The 21,146-nt window shown below is 34.8% G+C and overlaps 1 protein-coding gene across 2 annotated transcripts in view; it reads right to left on the bottom strand.

The window, feature by feature from the left end:
- Window positions 1-21,146, bottom strand: part of LRPPRC (leucine rich pentatricopeptide repeat containing) — an 80,758-nt gene that overhangs the window by 52,674 nt on the left and 6,938 nt on the right. For both annotated transcript variants that reach the window (XM_009979205.2, XM_086628820.1), the window contains exons 8-19: window positions 20,301-20,443; window positions 19,920-20,025; window positions 19,731-19,838; window positions 13,697-13,815; window positions 12,967-13,060; window positions 9,395-9,464; window positions 6,188-6,215; window positions 3,841-3,898; window positions 2,591-2,697; window positions 2,300-2,377; window positions 1,906-1,959; window positions 1,082-1,195 (exon numbers count right to left, since the gene is read on the bottom strand). In XM_009979205.2, coding sequence (XP_009977507.2) covers window positions 1,082-1,195; window positions 1,906-1,959; window positions 2,300-2,377; window positions 2,591-2,697; window positions 3,841-3,898; window positions 6,188-6,215; window positions 9,395-9,464; window positions 12,967-13,060; window positions 13,697-13,815; window positions 19,731-19,838; window positions 19,920-20,025; window positions 20,301-20,443 — 1,079 coding nt within the window. The remainder of the gene's footprint in view (window positions 1-1,081; window positions 1,196-1,905; window positions 1,960-2,299; window positions 2,378-2,590; window positions 2,698-3,840; window positions 3,899-6,187; window positions 6,216-9,394; window positions 9,465-12,966; window positions 13,061-13,696; window positions 13,816-19,730; window positions 19,839-19,919; window positions 20,026-20,300; window positions 20,444-21,146) is intronic.

The following is a 21,146-nucleotide window of genomic DNA, read 5'->3' as shown; positions in this document are numbered from 1 at the left end:
AAACCACAGTGCAGTAATGCTTAAGCAAATTTTAAGTGGAAGTTATTTTGCAGCAATTAATGTTTTTCTAAAACACCTTTTAGATTAACTTGAGAGTAGATTTCTAAATAAATTTTCTTGCTTGACATTCATATTTCTAGCATGTTTTAATGTAAGACTTTTTTTTTTGTAATACAGACAGACACCATGAACACGATTCATCCAAATTCTAAAATAGTTCTTATTGATTTGGAATTCATAACAATTTTCACCTGGTACACTTCCAAACACATAACAAAACTACTTTCTAAAGAATAAGAAACTACTTAACGATCCCAGAGAAAGCTCATTTTTTTATATATTCCTATTCATACATTTGACCACTGTGAACTTACAATGGTGTTTGCTTCTAGTCTTATTTCATATGCAAAATCTTAGAGACAGACAGCTGAGAATCACTCTAAACTGTATTCTTAGCAACAGAGAATATTGTGCTATCATCTGCATGACTGTTACTGTTCCTATATATACAGCTTTATAGGCAGGATCATACTGAACAAGAAACTGAATAAAAGTGTGGTGATACCCCACAAATTACAGACACACACTAAATGAATGTAAACTACAGCTGGACGCCTGCCGAATGAAGGCAAGAGACCCTTTATCTCAGAAGAGCTTTCCTCCTGCAGGAAAATGGAATTTCAATCCCTGCATTAACAACCTAGTAATATTTGAATTGCAAATGACTAGTGCATGTATCAGTTGCTTGACAATCTAGATATAAGAGACCGGAGCCATGGCTTGAAAGGACATTTGGCATGTATGATAAACCTATCACAGCTGTTACTATCATTCACTTTGCAGATTATTGTAAACAAACTTCAGCAACCCCAAAACATGCCATTCAAGGTGTTGCTGAAATTAGTTAACCTTTTGATTTAATTGCTTTTTGCACTTATGTTTGATTTATAAGCATCAAACCATGAAACCTCAAGCACTGCACTTGTCTTTGCTTAACTATGTCTTTCCATAATACAGTCATTTATGTCCCTTTAAAAATATAGCTATGTGTTTCCAATTATCTCTGCATTGCTTAAGATACCTCTTCTTCACAAAGAGCATGTATGAGTTGTTTCAAGACATCTGTAATAGGCTGGTTTTCAGCTTTTCGCTTTTCTAGTTTCTTCTCTAAAGCAGACACGTCAGGTTTAGCACTCTAAATGGAGGTAACAGAAAGAATGTCAATTGCAAAAACACCCTTCCCCGAACAACTTGTCGGATCACTTTAATACAAGACAGACAAAATAATCCTCTTTCATATTGTAAGAAATTTTTTAATCATTTAAGGTGCTTTTATCTGTTTAAATAGTACACACTAATTGAAGATTTGAGTCAGAATACAGTAAAAAAAAAAAGTGTTAAGTAGCATATCTACAAAGGCCAAGATTATTTCTCTCGTACTCAGTTCTTTGTGTTCAGGGAAGTAGGGAATAGAAGCCTGTTTCTTTTTCCATCTCCACTCTGCTCACATCAGAGATGTTGAGACTTGACACTCCACCATTAGAAGCAGTATGGATTTATACGGTTCCTGCCACTCAAGTGGATCACTGTAATTTACAAGCATGAATTAAGCTTCACACCACCACTGTTAACTAACTAGAACTTTCAAAAAAATGTTTACCAGACAGAGAAACTGAGGCATGAAGCCTCAGCCAACTCCAAGGTCAAGTATCAAGTCTACGAGAAAATCTGGATAGCCTTTACTCTTAACTCCGGAAAGTAACCTCTGAACTTCAAATGGTAGATTAAAGTAACATTAATATACTTCCATGATCTGAAAGCTAGTGATTACACTTCATCTAAAACCCATATCGAAACATTACTATTACAATAAGGACAAGAATAGCTATCTGTGAATTTACTTACTTCTGGAATGTCGTCTGTAGACAGGGATTTTTTATGAGACAGTAACCTTGCCTCCTAAAATACAGTAAAACAAAAATATCACTAATTGCCCCCAAAAAAGTTCAATCTCTAAGTAAGCCTATCATGCTAAAAAAGTTCAAGTTAATTATATAATTGCAACATTAAAAAAAGCTGTATTTTGCAGCATTATTACACTGACTTGAATTATTAAATATATCACTCAAACTTTCAGATAGGAAATGAAAACAGCTTCAACAGTGAAAAATCATGGAAAGGTTAAAAGGCTTACATATAATCACTGCATAAAGATATTTATTTGGCAAAGGAGAGTACATTCACAGAGTACAGATACTCCATTTTTTAGCTTCAAAGTAATTGCTATAGAACCACAGACCTTAATTAATTCAGGAACTTGAGAGGAGTCCAGCAGTCTGCAAATGCCGCTGAAGTAGGTTGTAGGGATAACTATATTCTGTACCAAGAGGTGGGGAAAAAAATTATATGAGTTTTGAAACACAACCAAACTGAAATTTGTCTAACAGAAATTATCTCAGACGTAATTCAAGTCTCCAGCTCTTGCATGTCATTGAGAAGTGGTCTGGTTGTACTTAAAAGCAGCAATTTCAAATCTAATAGATACATGTCAGGCAGGACAGGCATTATGTAGCAAAAAATGAAATGGTACCATCTTCTTCAGCTGATGGAAGTATTGTCTCAAACGCTCCTCCTTGGCCTGTACCTCTGAGTCACTCATGCTGTCAATCAAGTGATAAAGAAAATAGCCAACAGCTTCTGTGGAAAAAAACAAGAGAAAGCATTCCACTAAAATTACCGAGACTGTCATGTTATCAAGATTAATTTATAAGAAATCATTTTGGTGTGAGATGTCACCCTGATGAGAGGCTCTGAAATGGCAACAATGATCACTGAGGCATAGAGATTATGTGGTTTGGGAGCACATATCTAACTGGTGAGTGAAAGGAATATTAATTATTTTCAGACCCAGTGACAGCTTTTCAGTACAGAATCTTACTTCAATCTATTTTTTCCACTACTGTGTGACAGAAATGGTACTGCCCAAGGCCTTCCCCCCCTTTCCTGCCCGCTACCCCAAATAGTTGCCACAAATATTTTGTCATTGCTCAAAAGAAAAAACAGATTTCCAACACTTTGCATATTTACTCTGTACATTTTACCCATTATATTCCATTACCAAGCTACGTTAAGTATTGTAATATTAAAATAAAAACACTAAAAAATATTTTAACCATTAGATCAATTAATACTGAAGAAGTTGCCTATTAGTCAATGAAAACCAAGATTAACAAATGGTGCTAAGTTTCTTATCTCTGCAAGTATAAAAATACGTGGGGTCCTGTAGCTGAGAATAAGAAGAGCATCAATTATTGTCCTCTCGAACATTAGCTTTCCCTATACCCTCTTGCCCCTCCAGCCCTGACAGGAGGGAAAAAACACACACAATTGTTTCTTAAAAAACAGATCATACAAAAAGAGTGTGCTTATTTCAAAATAGAAGATTTCGGATGTTAAGTACCATTTTGCTTCACTAAATTAGAAGACCAACTGACGGTAAAACTAGGTTGAAAGACTGCCCTTTTTTTTTTTTTAATTTTTCTTGGGTTTTTTAAGTATTTAAGCACTGATACTGTGTTCATTCTAAACCTCTATTTTGGTCAATAAATTTAGAAAAATAAATCGTTATCAGCAAGATTTGTTTATAATTCTAAAAAAGAGATCTCATGGATCTCACAAAATATGCTCTGATTATTCGAATCAGGATTTTACCCAACATGTTTTCAAATTTCACTTTCAAAAAGAAGCAATCAGTGTTTACTGTTGTAATCCCTCAAACCCATCATTACACAGAAGAACGGATTTGTGGATAAGTTACAATCATAGAAATTGAAACTCTACCAGTTGGTCCTGGAGGCGTCAGGCAATAACGTTCATCCTTGTACAACAGTTCTGTTATCTGGTAAGACAGAATAATCGTACATTGCAGCCAAAAGAAGCAAGCAAGGACAAATAGTATCTGAAATTGAATTCTCAAAATAATAAAGCATTTCTCTGTTAAAGTATTATTCTTTACCACATCATAGTAATTCTCTACGAAATACAAAGAAGGTTTTTTTGTAAATAATAGTTTTTCTCGAAAAAATATTCTGCAAACAGAAATGCTTTCTGAAGTGTGGCAGTAAGACACACACTCCAGTATACTGTTTATGTATCATTCCACAGAAAGTTAGATATTGTAAGATATTTCTTAAAGCAAATATTAACCGGTGTCACTCCTGGAGATGCTACAATTATGTTCCAATTTACTGAAAGGCTGAAATTGGCCCATAAAGTTTTTTTGCTTTTTATTTTGAAAGAAGCAAACACACAAACCAAACAGAACATGATTTATCATGCTCTGCTAGATTTAAGATAACTAGTACAGTTGTTGCAAATAAGTGCAATTTTGAATGACAAAATATACATCCATAAAAATTAATTGCATTTGACTAAATTTAGCACGTTCCATCAGTCATACAAACTGAAGGAATATGTAGATTTTACTTCAGACGAAAAGAAGCATTTAATGAAAAAGCCTCCACATCCTACCTATAAATACTTTAACCTAAACTACTTCGCTTTAAAAATCCATTTCACTGTTCTTAAGGAAATTACATCATCTTCAGTTAAAAACTGAGATTTTGAGTATTTCAAGATTTTGCTTTATCTTCCATGATTCTAGAATGCAATCTAGTGTTGTGCTGTTTTAAGTAATAACAAAAGAAAAGGAATTCTCACCTTCAATTTTTAATGGAAACAGATAAACCAAATCAGAAAATACAAACATGCTATGGAATACCATATCTATCACTTCTCATTCTATCAACATCACAGACACTATGGACAGATAAACTACAGCTTTCTTCTGCCCTTTTGCCCTCACCCTCCTATGACAAAAATCAACATACAGAAGAATCTACAACTACAATAAAATCCAAGAAAGTAATGATAACACAGTTCTTCTGAATCAAATCTCAGAGAACACTAAAAAGGATTACAGGAAAAAAAAAAAAAAAGAATGTGTGATATTATTTCTAATGCTAAGTATCTATTTCTGAAGTTAGCATTTCTTATTTTAGAAGGTTAATACACGTCTTTACTCATAAATTTAGCAAAGACAACAAAATATATCTTTGTTCAATTGTGGAGAACAGCAGAAGTAACTCTTGATACTCCTTTATGTGCAGACCACCATTACTTCAGTCCCCTCATTGTCCTTCAAAATTAATTTCATGATGGGAGTAATAAGAGATCCCCTTTTTTTTTTTTCCTTTCCCCTCCCTCCCTCATTTTTTAAATGCAAAAAAGGAAAGATAGAGGTAGAGGACAAAAACATCCTCTCACCATAATCTTCGCACAACAGAAAATGGTAGTAAAATACAAAAAAAAAACCCTGTACCTCACAAGCTGTACCTGATTTATATTAGTAATCAGTGACTTTCCAAATTACAATTTCCATTCCATTCCAAGATTTATTTGCAAAATCTAAAATAAACTGCAAGACATGTACTATTTTATTAGTCAGCAGGTACAGTACCGAAGAAAAAAAGACAAAAAACACAGTGTATCTCTTCCCAAATTCTGTAACCATATCCCAAGCAGTATCTGCCAACATCATCTCTATTCTACTGCTCTGCAAAATTTACTGATCAAGTTATATTACAGTGTCTTTCTAATGTAGCCCATACCAGAGAGAGTAAGATGATCAGTCATTTCCCCCTGACTTCATCCAGGTGATTTCTTATAGCTAGCTATGCCTTCAATGTTTTAAGTTATATGACAAAAACTTTAAAATTCTAATTGTGCCTTATTATTTTATTTAGTACTAGTGTGGAGATAGGAAGAAAGTTTAAGGAAAGCAGGAAAGAGAAATACACAATGTCAGACTGCACAGCCACAGCAGGCTTTGTTCCAGAAGCTACAACTATATAGTACTTTCGGCTATAACAACATCCATCTAGAAATCGGAGTGGCATAAGCTACACTACATGGTAACACCACATTTGATTTTTCACAACTAAACTTACCTGTCCAATCTGAAAACACAATTTCATATAGTTGTACAATCTGCCACTGACAAAAGCCTTGCTCAAATTTATCAGGTCTACAATTACTGCGCTCAGAATTCAGATTTACAGTAATGCATCATATACATTCAGTATCTCAAGAATTTGATTATATTTACAGCATTATCATCTCCACTTACCTCGCTCCAAAGATGTACATCATTTGAGCTGAAGAGGGCAGCAAAGGATAACAAATTAAAAGCAACAAAATGATTCTACTCTTGTATCTTTTTTTTTAAAAAATAAACACAAATCAATAACACTGAGCATCTTATTAAATTATTTAAGTAAAATTAAAACACAATAATTGCCATATATTCTTTAAAATAACTTTTTATAGATTAAGTATTGTAGTTTTTACTATACTGCATATGATCATAGTATCTGCTAAATAACTTAAAATTATCCAGTAACCCAAACAGGTAATTAAGGCGACAAAGACTATATGTTAGTTTTATTTTTAGTTCAATCTTTTAACATGTCTCAATTGTATTTTTTCATTTTATACTTTACTCTATCTAGCATTTTAAGAAAATAAGCTTTACTCAAACAAGGAGCACTTTACATAGCAAACACTCAATGTGTGGAATTTGCTACAGCAAAAATCTAGAATCCCGTGCATTAAAATCAGATTTTTAGTATAGACAGATCACTACAAGCAGCTATAAACGCATTTATACTATGCAAAAAAGAAAGTAATCAAAACTCTTACTTAAGGTATAATGTTTACTACAGTGCAATAAACAGATAAGATTTAAAAAAATAGAAACCAAAACATAGAACTATTCAAACTTCTCCTCTCATACAACAGGACAGAACTTGATGGAGAGCACTTCTCTATATGTCATCAGGTTATAACCAAAGATCAAATGTTAACCAGTTCACTAAAGTATAAAAAACCTGACATATTCCTATAATTTGTAGGCCATCAAAATTCTCGCTAGAAGCTATAGCTTTTGAGAACTATAAAGCAGCGTTAACCTAGATAAGGCTAAAAACCAAAAACTTATGACTTTATTTTATCTTCTTATAATTCTCGTAAGGGGAAAATAAGATGTCAGTCTGAACAGCTGAATAGAAACTTGAAAACATTCATACAAGTTTAGGGTTTTACTGAAGAGGTTCAAGCCTATGAAACATTTATTCTTTTTGTGCTACTTCCACCTGTATTTGAAAACGAGTCAAATGCAGGTCCACACGGGCGGGGGGAGCAGTGGGGGGAGGAGGAGAAAAGTGCCATCTGTGAGGTTAGTTAAGCTTTCCTGGGTGAACTCGCTCCACCACTGACAGCATGACAATGAACTGCAGATATCAAATGCATCAATTTCCTAAAGTACTTGACTCTGAAATAGTAATGGTACATCAGGCAGACAGAATGGGAATACTTCAAAGCAGTTACTGGAGAAGTGCAGCTTCAACAGAAATCCATAAACTAGTCTGCCACAGACATTGTTCATGTGTCCCTGGTGTCCATATCCTGCACTTTTGTATGCCAGTCCTAAACTCTGCTCATTTGAACATTCAAGACCAGTGTTTAGTCACAAAATTTTGCTGCAGTCTTTACAAGACGAAGAAATATTCTTTTCTTCTACCCTCTCATAATCCCAAGCTTCGTTTTCAGGCTGTTTTAGCCATTAAGTTTAAAATAGAAAAGGAAACATGAATTAGTACACTTTCAGAAACAGTAAGGGTGAAATTTGGGCACAGTCAACCTTGTACATAGCTTCTGAAATCAAGCAGCAATAAAGACAAAAGAGATTAATATTAAAGTAATAAAAAACCAAACAAGATTAATATTAAAGTAATAAACAAACAAACAAACAACTTATGCCACAGTTAGAAGCAGCAAGGAGGGGGAGGAAACAGTAAGTTGAAGGAAAAAAACCCAACAAAACCCCTCAACACTTATTTCCCTCAGAATTCCGAGTTTTTAGCCCAAATGACTGATAACTATTGAAATCACAACAATGGTAACTGCTCCACCGCTGAGAAGAGAAAATGTTTCATGAAGAGTATGACTTTTCATCAGCTAGTCTTCACAACACAAGTTGATGATATTTTAAAGATACTTCAAATCACATTATAAGCCTGCCCAACTCTCCAGTGGTAGAGCTATTTCATGCTAACGTTAGTTGTGTGGGGTAAGTATTGGTATGGCTTCCTTTCTAGTACAAGTCCTACTTCAACTGAGCATTTATCTATACTTAACAGAGAGAAAATGTGTTTCATAAATCTGTTACTTTAATTAATACATTTGAAATGGACAATTCTGGAGCTCACAACTAAAAGGAATAGTAAAATACTCCTATTGGATCTAAAACATTATTTCACTTATCCCTCAGACGTCAAGGTCAGCTAGGGCCTAGTTAACAAAAGCAATTTGAACACTCATTTGCTTTTTCGCCTCCAACAGTAGAGGCAGGATCAGCTAGACAGAACTTGCAATCTCCTAGGAAATTATTCTGGTCATATTCACCTGGTATGTTTTACTAATATCCAGCTTAAACACAGTTCCATTTCATACTCATTACAAAATTTTAGGAAATAATTTAGTCAACAAAATCAGCCTTCAGGCTCTGGTCCTGAGTAATACTAAGTGAACTATCTGGTTCTCAGTGGTGTAGATAGGCTGCAAAAAAACTTCATTCACAGTCCTAAATCTTTGACTGGGGCAAAGAGTAAATGATATAAATGCTTCTTAATTCACGTATACTTGCATAAGCTTAAGACAATACCACAAGTTCGCAAGGAACCCTTCCTTACAAAATGGGACCGCATGGCTGTGAATGCAAAGTCATGGCAATGTAGCACAATAGTGGGGTGTTAAAACGTGAGCCTTCCGGAGCAGTATTAACCCAGAGGGCACAGAAAGCTATCACATGTAGTAGAACATGCCTGGCTCCTATTGACACTGTGTCTTCATCAAGCACCCCTTTACTTTAGCGGTTAACAGTTATAATCTCTAGGCAAGTCTTACATGAACACAGCAGTTTATAAACAAAAAAGCGAGTAAAGATAAAACGCTGAATTTTTACTACCTTGAGAAGTTTATATACCATCAAACACCACAGAACAACCAAGAACAGTGAAGTTCTTTTTAATCCGCTATGTATAATGCTTCTATGGTACGCTCATATATAGCGGAGGCAAGGAAACCAGGGACAGCAGAGAGGAACAAAGATATTCCTCAGATCTGCTACAGCTGGAATCCTACTTTTAAATTTTCAAACATTGTGGGGGGAGGGGGGGGAAAATGCACAGACTCATTCTCAACAAAGCAAAAAAGAGAGAGGGAACTTTGCCACAGAGAAGAAGAAAAAAAAAAAGTATTCATATAGCAACCTTACCTTTTAAACCCCAAAATGAGGCTGTTTCTAAACTGGCGAAAATCAATAGGAGGAGTGTTTGCTGAAGACACTGTAAATTAAAGAAATGTTTCTAAATAGTCATTGTAAAAATAAAGAAATAAAATAAAAAAAATCCCTGAAGTACAACAGGTCAGTAGGTCATGTAAATATGGTGTCATTAGAAGAACTATTTTGTTAGTTTAGTAAATGCTGACAAACTTCAGAAACCAAAAAGGGTATTTGAAACAGTGCTGGTTTTATCAGCTCTAAATTTGTTCCATTTCAAAACAGATCAAGTGTTCTAAAACTGAGATTCTTCCCTCTTTATAGCCTTTAATGTTAATACATTAGTCTTCAATAGTTAATACATTAGTCTTTTATATAAATTAGTAAGAGGAATGAGCATCTTATCTGTAAAAAAGTACAAGATTGAAGAAAATATGTTCCAAAAAGCAAAACAAAACCCAAACAATCCTAATCAAGAAAACCCGAGATACTAGCACTGGAACAAAAAAAAAAAGATCCAGAGGCAAATGGTCTGCTAACTGTTTCAGACTGAATATCTGCCTTAAAAAAGGCTTCATTATTTTGCTGCCTTTTTTTTAAAAAAAAAAAAAAAGGATACTTTCTTAGGTGTTTGCTTCTGCTGGTATAAATTGTCTGACAAGAAAGAAAAAGTAGCTCCATTTAAAGTGGATACTATGCACTGAATTAAGTTAAACATAAGGGGGAAAAAAGAAAAGTAAACAGTTCTAAATATTGATATTTACAATATTGGTTGAACACAAAGGAAACTGTAAAATTACTTAAAATTAGATGTCCCTGAGGTCATTTACCATTATGCCCTATCTCCTCATCTTTAAACCATTGCTTGGCTAAAAAGATTCTAAATCATTCTACCTTCTTCCTCTAGAATTGCACTCTCTCATTTCAGCACCATAGTCGAGCAAAGAAAAAAAATACAGCTGTAGATACATCTAAGTCCTGTATAAAGTTACTATCATCTGACTTCACTATCACAATCGAATTAACCCCTGTAAAAACGTGAAAGCACTAGGCCCTCTCAGCAAGGACCGCAATATAGTATATGGCAGAAGACAACCGAAATTAAAACACCAGCTCCATAGGAACCTGGGAAATGAAAGGCAGGAACAACATGCTAAAACCACTTGTTAGTCTAACTCCAAGCATTTAGAAAATAACAAGTTGTAAATGTTGGAACGTTTATTTTAGTTTGAAAATCTCAGGTAAAGTTGGTTTCAAGAAACCCTCAATACAAATCCTCCTCCAGCAGTATATTAAACTTTTTGCTCATAAAAAGACGAGCAGAAAAGCATCAGCTTTTTTTTTTTTTTAATCTTCAGTTGCTGCTGACAATCGGCAACCTGGTTTCCTTAGCAACAAACAAGTCTGAGAAAATCAAGAGGCTGACAATGAAGTGGAACGGAACGGCATGATAAAGGGAAAAAGCGGCTCTCATGTACACCGCCTTATGCGCCCAGATTTTTCAGCTGATGCTTCGTAGTTTTCATCTTGTCAGCAGCAGGAATCTATACGTTGTAAGGTATGAGAAGCTGAATCAATACACCTAGATAGCAACCAGCATTAATAACCAACCTTCACCTCCCCTGACTACACTGATGAGAATCTTGAACTATTTTCCATACTGAATCTATTTTTCCCCTCTTTGTAATACTGCAAAAGAAGCTGAGTCCAACAAAAAAAAAAAAAAAAAATCAGTTGTTTAATATCTGCGCCTTATCATTACATAGGTGCTAATTAGATTTACGAGCATTCATTGCAGCTTGGTAAACTATTTACAAGAGTACCTTCCTTTAAAGCTCAAGTTCAAAAGAAATTTTGTACATCTCCATGAATTATTAACCCTAGTCTTTGTAAACAGAAAAAGCACTACAAGATTTAAATTCAATACACAGGCAACAGCTAAATAGTACTATGTGAGACTAGTTTCATGACAGTAAGACAGAATGCAGCCTACTGTATGTACCTGTACCATACTTTTGGTATCATTTATGTTCACCATATACCAGTCACACACATATTTGTGCCTTATAACACATTAAAACTCAACTATTTCAGTTAACTAAAATGAATGTGCAATGGTGGGTCTACTTTTTCATGTAGGCAAAAGAAACCCGCTATTTCACTTTCCAGAAGAAATTTCATCGCTCTAATAGTCATCCTTTCAAAAAAATTTCAAACTCATTTAAAAAACTTCATCTTTTAACAGTTAATGTTTTTTAAGAGCAGTTAATGTTGTAATAAGAGCAAACAAAATAACAGCAGACTGTCAGGTGAATCTTAAGTATTCGCTAATTCATACATCTCCAACACAAAATTTAAGTTACTGGTTAGTGACTACTCATTTTCAACACAACAGCTTCCTAGGGTCATGGTGTATAGACTACATATTTCTAGGTTCCTTAAATAAAACAGTTAATGACAATTGCAGCAAAAGACTACTTAAGCTTTTCCCTGAATCCTGGACAAATAAAATTGTTGTTTAAAAAAAGAGATCTTTCTGTATCGATTTAGTCCAAATTGAGGTGTTTTGTTATTGTCTCAGTATACTTGGCAAATAAAAAACTGTATTTGTTTTAAGTTTCTAAATGAAACACACATTCCCACTTAAGCAAGCAATTCACCTCATCCCAAACATTCGGCCAATGATATATTTACTTTTGCAAGCACTAAGCATCAGAACAGTCTTTGGAGAAAACTCTTAAAAAGTGATTAATTCATGCTGTTACAACTTCATCACTTAATTAGCTCATCAAATTTATACACATAACCTACATGACCAACAGATCAGCAGAGTACCCTCAGGTTAACTAATGTCAGCACCAATCAGTTCTTTAAAGCTATTTTTTCTGTTAATTTTATAGTACTTCAGAGTCATATTGTTAGATTAGCATCCTGTTGTTAACTTAGGCTGCAAACAAAAACAATCCCTGCACCAAAGACTTAACCGTCATTGTGCAATACAAATTATTTCCTTAAGCCCTCTATAGAAATCACCACAATGCTACCACACAATCACAGCAAAGCTGTGATTTGTAAAGATCTTATATGTAAATCTTATGGCCAGGTTATCATAGAATGGTTTGAGTTGGAAGGGATCTCAAAGACCATCTAGTTACAACCCCCCTGCCATGAGCAGGGACACCTTCCACTAGAGCAGGTCACTCAACGCCTCATCCAACCTGGCCTTGAACACCTCCAGGCATGGGGCATCCACAACTTCTTTGGGCAACCTGTTCCAGTGCCTCACCATCCTCAGAGGGAATAATTTCTTCCATAGATCTAATCTAAATCCACCCTTTTTCAGTTTAAAGCCATTATCCATTACCATTTAACCACGATATGCTGTTCAGAATTGGTAGTTTCAAACAGTGAAATCTCATCATAAAGGACCTCAGAAATCAAAAGCTTTGCTCAAGTTTCCCACATATCTTTAAATCTCATATATTAATACATGTAAATCTCTTAGCCTACAACCAATTAACACTACCACCAAGTACATAGTAAAATGCAACATGAAAAATACTTACAGAAAGAAAGAACATTGTTCAGTCTTCCATGTGCTGCTTCATATCTTATTTCTGCTACAGAGAGTCCAATACTTTCAAAAAGGCAGTCGTTTTTCTAGAGATAAAGCAATCAATCATTGGAAGGAAACAAAGAGAAGACCTTCTGGTACTTCATATTTTTAAACATTTCCTTCCCAAAGGACATCGGCACTCTTGTATTGATAGCTGTTGAAAATACAGAAGGTGCCCTACAGAAGTCTACATGGCTAGCCAGGTAAGTTGCTACTTATCAAAAATTATCCAGCTTTTATATTGAAATCAATTACAAGAGACAAAGTTACCAAAGGCAGTAAGAGTGGGACAGTTAAACTTACTCTGCAATTCTGAATTCTTTAGCACGTAAAAAAAAAGAAACAAAAACACCACCAGAAACAATTGTTACACTTCTAGTGTCCAGTAAAAAAGGACACCACTCATTTACTTGGTTTCCACTTCAGGAAACAGAAAGCTATTAAGTCAAGCAAAATATTCTGGTTAGCTCTGGAAAGGAGAAAGAAAAGCAGCAGGAGAAAGACACGGTAAACAAAGCATCAGTGCAACAACTGTTTCAAAGGCAATCTAAATATTCTGAACAGGCTTCATCATACCAAGTTCACATTTAGAGCACTACTGGGATCCCAAGCCTTCACACAGAATATGGAAAAACAAGCCATACAATAGTTATTTCTATGAATTCTAAATGTAAACTCACCTTCAGCTGGGCACGGGCAGTTTCACTATCAGCAAAATTTTTTAAAACGTAGTCTGTGTATGTTTCTGTATCAATTTCCACCCCCAACTCGTGCATCATTTTGAGGATCTCAAAGATACCTATGAAGACAAAATTGGTACGGCTAAGCATCTCAGAAAAAGGAAAACCTGAGACTCCACATTTAAAAGTAAATGTTGCTTTTCAAAAAAAGGACTTGTCTCCTCAATTTCCTTCCTTGAAACTGCCATGCAAAATCCTGCATTTTTATTTTAGATGTTAATAAAGTTCTTAGTTCTGAAATTTAAAATAGATTTACTGAAATCCCTGTTCTGTGCTGTACTATCAAAAACATAAAACTCTTGGCTAATTTGGAGATTGCTGGTATACAAAGTTATTTTCTAGCACAGTGAATATACGACAGTTACCCTTACTCATGTTTGCAAAACATCTTTTAAAGTTGTATATCAAAATGTCCGTATTATTGTGCATAAAAAACAAATCTGAAATTTGGTGTAAAGTGCATAACCAAATTCAAGACACAAATGCACGCTTCAACATACAACACATTCTTAGCTTTGTTCCCAGTGTCCAACTCTGATTAGCAAGGCAAGCTTTCAAGATTTGTCTCCAGATTTGTTTAAAATAAATCACATTTTTGTAAGCAAACGGGTTGATTACTGTATGAAAGCGCCAGTTTCAAACTGGAAACTCAAGAGAAAGGCTGGAGTCGCTGGAGCCTCAGCGAAGCTACATTATAACTTTTACAGGGTTCAGACCAATTCACACAACTGCGCTGTGCATTACTACTGTCGACACGCATTTGAAGACATCAGATATCAAATCTTAATAGTTCAGCAATTACAACTGTAGAGTTTTAGAGGATACATCATGCTTTTTAATTGCTCACACTATTCTGTTTGCAGAAACTTCTTAGAGTAACCCTAGCTAGCAAACTCTGAACCCCTGTCAAAACCAATACAGGTATTACCACTTTTTGCTGGTCTAAAAAGGATTTGTCAGTTGCTGCAGGACACCAGCACCAAACAGCATATGTTTTTTTCAACTTGCATTTCATACTTATTACTTTAAAAATGTAAAGTTTCCCAAAGTCCCTGTCTTTGCCCTGGAGTGACACCTATGGAAAAGTGACACTTCCATGAATATTTTATGCAGTGCACTATGGTGCAAATAATCAAATGTGAATTCCCTTTGAGCACTTGAAAATACATGCAGGCAAGTCACACCAGATTAAAGTCGCATCATCTGTTCGAGTTTGCCTTAAACAAAACTCTGATTTTGGCCCAGAATCTGCAAAAATATGAATAAAGAATTAATTACAGTAAGTCTTTCTTGATACTTTTCAAATTTTGACAGCTAGTTTCTATTTCATGTTTTCAACTTCCCAGAAAATACATTAAGTCCTCTTATGCCGAAACCTTTTCAAAAATAACTGTATCACTAGAAAGTAGTTTGAAGACCAAGAACTAGATACCATAGTGAATAAGGTGTGGTGAACTCAAGAGATTTGAGTTCCAATTTGTATCCAGAGCAGACTGGAAAGCAGGCTTGTTAAGCATCCCCATTCCCTAGCAGTCGTTTGTCACAAAAACGTTACATGACACATGGCACAGCTCCTGACTAGGAAAGAGCATGTACAAAGATGAGAACTCCAGCGCAACAGTGAGATCAAGGAGGAATAGCAGTAACAATACTGCACATGGCCAAATTAATCAGAAACTTAAAAACGTGGCCACACAGTTCTTAATTTCTAAGATGGCTGACGGACAATTTCAGGGGGGGAACAGAAGATTAATGAAAACCAACAGAGTCCTATAATTTCGCATCTATTTTCTACCTCTTCAAGAGCAGAACTACTTTATTATCACATAAATATCTTCCACAACACAAAGCAATGAAACATTCCCACTTCAATCAAAATATTATAAAACTGTCAAATACATGCATGAAATAGGATTTGAGCATTATGTGTGGACTTCTAGAAATTCTTTGCTCCTCATATTGGAAAACACATTAACCTCTCTCTCCCCAAACCAAAAAACAGACTAAAAAAAAGGAGAGATAAAAGCGCAGTCATGTTTATCTAGCACACTGGTCTCCCAAACTTCTTTGAGAACACACCCCCAAATACATGTATATTTATTTAGAAATTATATACATGTTCTGCTGTACTGATGTATTATGCACATTATAAAACTTACACAAAAATAGAAAGTAAAGAAGGATGAAATAATTATTTAGTTTATTAATAGCCCACTCACACCCCAATGGATTGCCTTGCACCCCCCACTTTGGAGACCATTAATCCACAATACTGGGTATGACTAAAGTCTTCCTGCCATCTCCCAGCTTGATCAAGAACAGGTTTTTGAGATCTTGGGCTGAGATACATAAGGACTACAGGAGTTGAAGATGTAAAATCAAAGAATTGAATGAGTGGAAAGACGACAAAAATAGGGGACAAAACCACAGTCAAATGTCTATTCTCTTTTTCGTCAATACTGGAAACAGCACTGGAACACTCCAACAGAACAGATTCCAGCCTTAAACCAGTATTCAAGAATAAAGACAGAAGAGATGAATTACAAGATGGTCATAATATTTCTGTGGTAGAGCAGAGGAACTTGATGCTTTTCAGGAAGCAAAAAGTGAGAGAGGCATTTCAGTCCACCTTTCATTTCCTAAGTTTCTCACAATAAGTCATGCCTTCTTCCTAAAGCAGTTCCATCCGAACAGGGGAGATTTGTAAGGCAATGAAGTACAGTTATACATGTGCAAGGGCAGTAAAACTGGGCTTTAAACAGTCTTTTAAGTAAACAAAAAAATAAAATTCCAGTTCAAAAGTGACATCACATTCAGGAAAACAACATATTTGACATATTTTTGCTGTGTTGTTGATTTCAGATGCACTCAAGGTTCTTTGCCAGAAAAGTCCATCCACAAAGCAATATTTCAAGCAATTACTTATAAAACAGTGCTTTAGAAGCACTCTTATTCCTCTCTGGACTCAGACTCTTATTTACCTTATTTCCCAAAGTAAAAACAGAATTATCATTCACTAATCACGCTTTGTGTATATAACAACAATTTAGGAGAAAACAAAAGTGAAATACACTACTGGCTTTTAAAAACTCTCTTTAAAAATAACATGATTATACAAAGATGAACGGGAGCTACAAAATGTTCACTAACACGTATAAGTCAAACACTTCCACTTATTTATACCGGGCCCTCCTGTTTTTAATGTATCATCTGATTCAAGACAAATCTCAGCATCAGTAACACTTTCAGATCCACTGCATATTGATCTTTTAAACCCTGCAAGTGCTTTCCATTCCTAAAAACTTAACAGCATTTACTTACATAAAGATTATAGAAATAAGTAATTATCAACTTATATAACAAATTCACATAAAAGCAAGAATGCCCCATCTGAAATGACTTGCCTGTGTAAAATGACTGAAAAGAGCTGTTTGCTATTTCAGAGTGGTTAAGTTCTCCTCAGTATATTTAACAATAGCCTTGCTTAGTTTCATTCCTTTCAGCACCACTTCACCGCTATTTTTCTTTCAAACTCAATTCCATAATAAAAAAGTTAGGGAATTTCCTTTGATAACCAGTGTCAGCTTTTGTTATAATAAATATTAGATAAACGTGTAATTAAACATTGCTACCAGTTACATAATTGTTCGGGTCACGTTATACGTACTGATTCAGACATTTGCACCCTGCAGTTCTAGATAGGTTGTTGTTTATATTCTGTGTTTTTTAGCCCACTGTCTACATCCTATCAGATTTTTAATAGTTTTTTCCTCAATTCTTTTCCATTTTCAGCCTTACCTACACAGAGACACAAAATTCCACACATTAGGCTGGGCATTAATACTTTAGAGAAAGCAACTATTACTTCATTTTTGGCATGAGATGTGAGACAGTATCTGTCTACACTTTTGTTCACTCTACTATTTTTTTGCTGCTAAAAAGCACCATTCTGTTCATTTTCTATCTGCTGTCTCCTTTAGGTTCTCACTGCAGCATTACTACTTGCTCTATTATTTCTATGAAACAATTTCAGGCTAAATGTTTTTTTTTTTTTCGCCTTATTTACTTTCCTTCAAGCGTACTGGTTGTATTTTTAGATAGTGGATTTCATTTATTAATTTTTTTATTATTAGATTTTTAAAAAACGAATGTGAGCTTACACATAGGAAGAACAAGACAACTTGTTTCACTGCATCAAGAATAATTCCACTGATTCTTCACTGCAGAATAAATTGCTTAGACATCTTACGTGTTTTAAGAACTGAAAAATCACTGACTCTTGTAGGTATGCACACAGTAGTAACGTTCCCACTTGACAATCCAAGCTCAGAGACTAAGCACTAGGTTACAAAAATGCGTTTGCAAATCCACAGTATTATCATACAGCCAATACAGAAGTTTATGTATCCAATGCCTTTGGAGATAAAAAAGTAAGGCTCTCTAGAAAATGGCAAAGTCAGTCAGAATTGAGGGTTCCTTCATCAATTTTCTTCTCAATTTGCTTACATGACTTCCAGTAGAAACCACTAGCCAAAGCATAGTTGATTTCGACAGTAGGAGTTCAAATTAAGGCAACCTCTGATCTTGCCAAAGACCAAAAGATATATGAGAACTTCAGTTTCTCTTGACAGTCAGATATTGCTTCAGTTTTGGGACCCAAGTCTAAATCTGAAAATACTTCCGACGTCTCTTACAATTGTGTTCGTGAGGCAAACTTTCCTTGGAGTAACAGAAAGCCTATCTTTTCAGTAGGTAATATCGACACAGACAAGTATGACACCAATTTCAATTTTCTTATTTTTGGCAACATTGTACTTCAAGTAAGTCACGGAGGACACAACTAAAACAACATTGCCAGACTTTTAAAACATCATAGAACTTTCAAGCATTCGAAAACCTGGGAGAAGATAAACTTGGGAAGTAGTGTAGCAGGAACAGAGCCTAAGGAGTTAATAAAAACTGAATATTGTTTTCACAAAGGCTTTTTGAAAGAGATTTGAGACATTTTTATAGCCAGAAACAATTAGGGAATACTTGTTTCAGCATTTCTTCCAAACTGGAATGTGACTGTATATTTAAGATAAAATTGCGATATGAAGAGTCTGCTAAAAGCACTTTTTTTTTGTTTGTGCATTTTGTTTGTCACCCAGTGTCACACTAACAACTCTGCATCTCATTCTAAAGCACATTATACTGTGAGATAAGATGAAAAAGACAGTTTTTTGTTTCCCCAAGGGGGAAGTACTTCTGCTAAAAGCATCTTTTTACAATACCATTCTTTCTGAATTACCAATAACGCAAACCAAAGAATTAGATACTGTACTCTAAAATTTAATATTTGTTCAATTCTTATTCATATCCTGTAGACATCCCCATGTGTAACAGGGGAAAGTATGCTAAATGCTTAAACCTACTTAAGAATCCCAAAGATTGAGCATTTCTGTCCTTCAATCAGTGTGCTGTCAGGTCAGGCTCACACATTCGGCAATGAAAGTTGTCCTGCAGTTTTTATTATTGTAACAAAACTCATATTTGACTTATCAGGTAGACAAGAAGCTCACTTGAAAAAAGATTTGGGTTTGCAGTCCAAGAGAGCTATTATAACAATCTTACTTCTAAATGTTTCTCTCAGATTTCAGTTTCTTCAAGAGTAAACCCTGTAAAAGGCAATGAACAGCAAAAGGAACCAGTGGAAGGCAGAAAGAATGTGAAGAGTTAAAAAGATAATTAAACACTCTCACACATCTTTCTAGGCAAAGATAGACTTTAAATGTGTAGAACTGTACCATGATTAAGTAAGAAAGGAGGTTTTAAAAAGTCTTTCTGAAGGAAAAATTGTTTGAAGCAAAGTAATACATGCAGCAAGGTCTTTGTTTACTTTCAAGAGTCTGCTGAATCTCACAGCAATGTTTTAGTTAAGATTTGTACACCAGGTTTGCAATAAAGCCAGAGGAACATTTATCAGATAACTAACCTTTAAGATTCTTCTCTTTCTGGAACCCAACTAGCAGCGGCCAGAAATAGTGAGGTCTGAGTGGCAAGCCTTCCTCTTTCATCATCTTCATCACATCAATGGCCAAGGCTGAAAACAAGCACAAGATAATTAAACAGTGACCAAGTACTGTAAACAAGCATACATAAAATAACTAAGCAAGCAGAGTACCTGATTTATTGGTCTCCAAAGCGCAACGCAAAATAAACGGTAACGGTGCTGAGTGCATTTTTGCTTCTTTTAGCTCACTACAAAATTGCTTCAGCTTCTTCAAAGGCTGCAAAGAATTTCAAAAATAAATTTAATATATTTTCTATTTCTCCAACTGTTAAGAATGTCAGATTCTTCTAACGTTTAGGAAACTGATAGTACAGATCAAACACGATTCCTTTGTGAATTTCAATTTACTACGCAAATTGATATATTAAGATATTTATTTTACTCTTTAAAAATCATGCAAAAAATCTATCTTTCCATATTCACAGTTGCATTAAACTCAATAAATATACTCCTATTAGTATATTAAGAAAAAAGTATTACTATTCTGCATACCATATCTCTATTTACACAATGTTGCAAGAAGAAGCTACCCTGGTCCACATTATCACGTGACAAATGATTAAAAGACTTCAAAATACGGAAACTTATATCTTCGAAGCCATGAGTTATCAGTGTCAAACACAGGTTCATTGCATCTAGCAACAGAAAAAAAGAGAACAACATTAACGAAGTGCATATAACTATTTTCGCATTAAACTACTAGAATTAGTGAAAGCTAGGAAAGTGTTTAAAAGTATTCTAATGATACTTGTAAAAGATGATCAAGCAATCAAATTTGAGACCACCTTTTTCAGAATTAGTTACATTTATCAATGAAATTCACTTTTCCTATTAAAAAGATGATGCCAAACATTACAGAAGCATCACCACTGCAGCATGACAGCATGCTAAATAAGAGAAACATTTCTAGGCACATCAAAAAAGAAAAAATAGATTAAGTATAATTAACAGTTATTAATCAAATTATGCATACTGGGGTCCAAAGGTGACTTTAACTGCAGATGAAGAAAACTATATTCAGTGTTTAGTCTCCCTTTTTACGATATTCACAAAGAGCTGTCATAACAGGAATTACAACAGCATTGTTTGAAGAAAGGACTCCATGCTTACTGCTTTCCTATAAAATCTTAATGTTTATATTTAGATCTTATAAAACATGATCTGAAGCAGCATAAATGAATCCATAAACTACGGGCAAAAATATTGTTTTCCTTAAGTATTCAAGAGAAAAGTACAAAACTACTTATTTTTGATAACATTAGTTATTGTTGCAAAAAACAGAAAGAAAATGCTTTCCCTCTGCACCCTGAGTAGCAAAATACTGCTGTAGTAACCAAG

The sequence above is a fragment of the Tauraco erythrolophus genome, chromosome 2 (genome assembly GCF_009769465.1).
Source record: "Tauraco erythrolophus isolate bTauEry1 chromosome 2, bTauEry1.pri, whole genome shotgun sequence".
Lineage (NCBI taxonomy): Eukaryota > Metazoa > Chordata > Aves > Musophagiformes > Musophagidae > Tauraco > Tauraco erythrolophus.
Note: the sequence above shows the minus strand (reverse complement) of the source record. Positions and strands in the feature narration are given on the sequence as shown.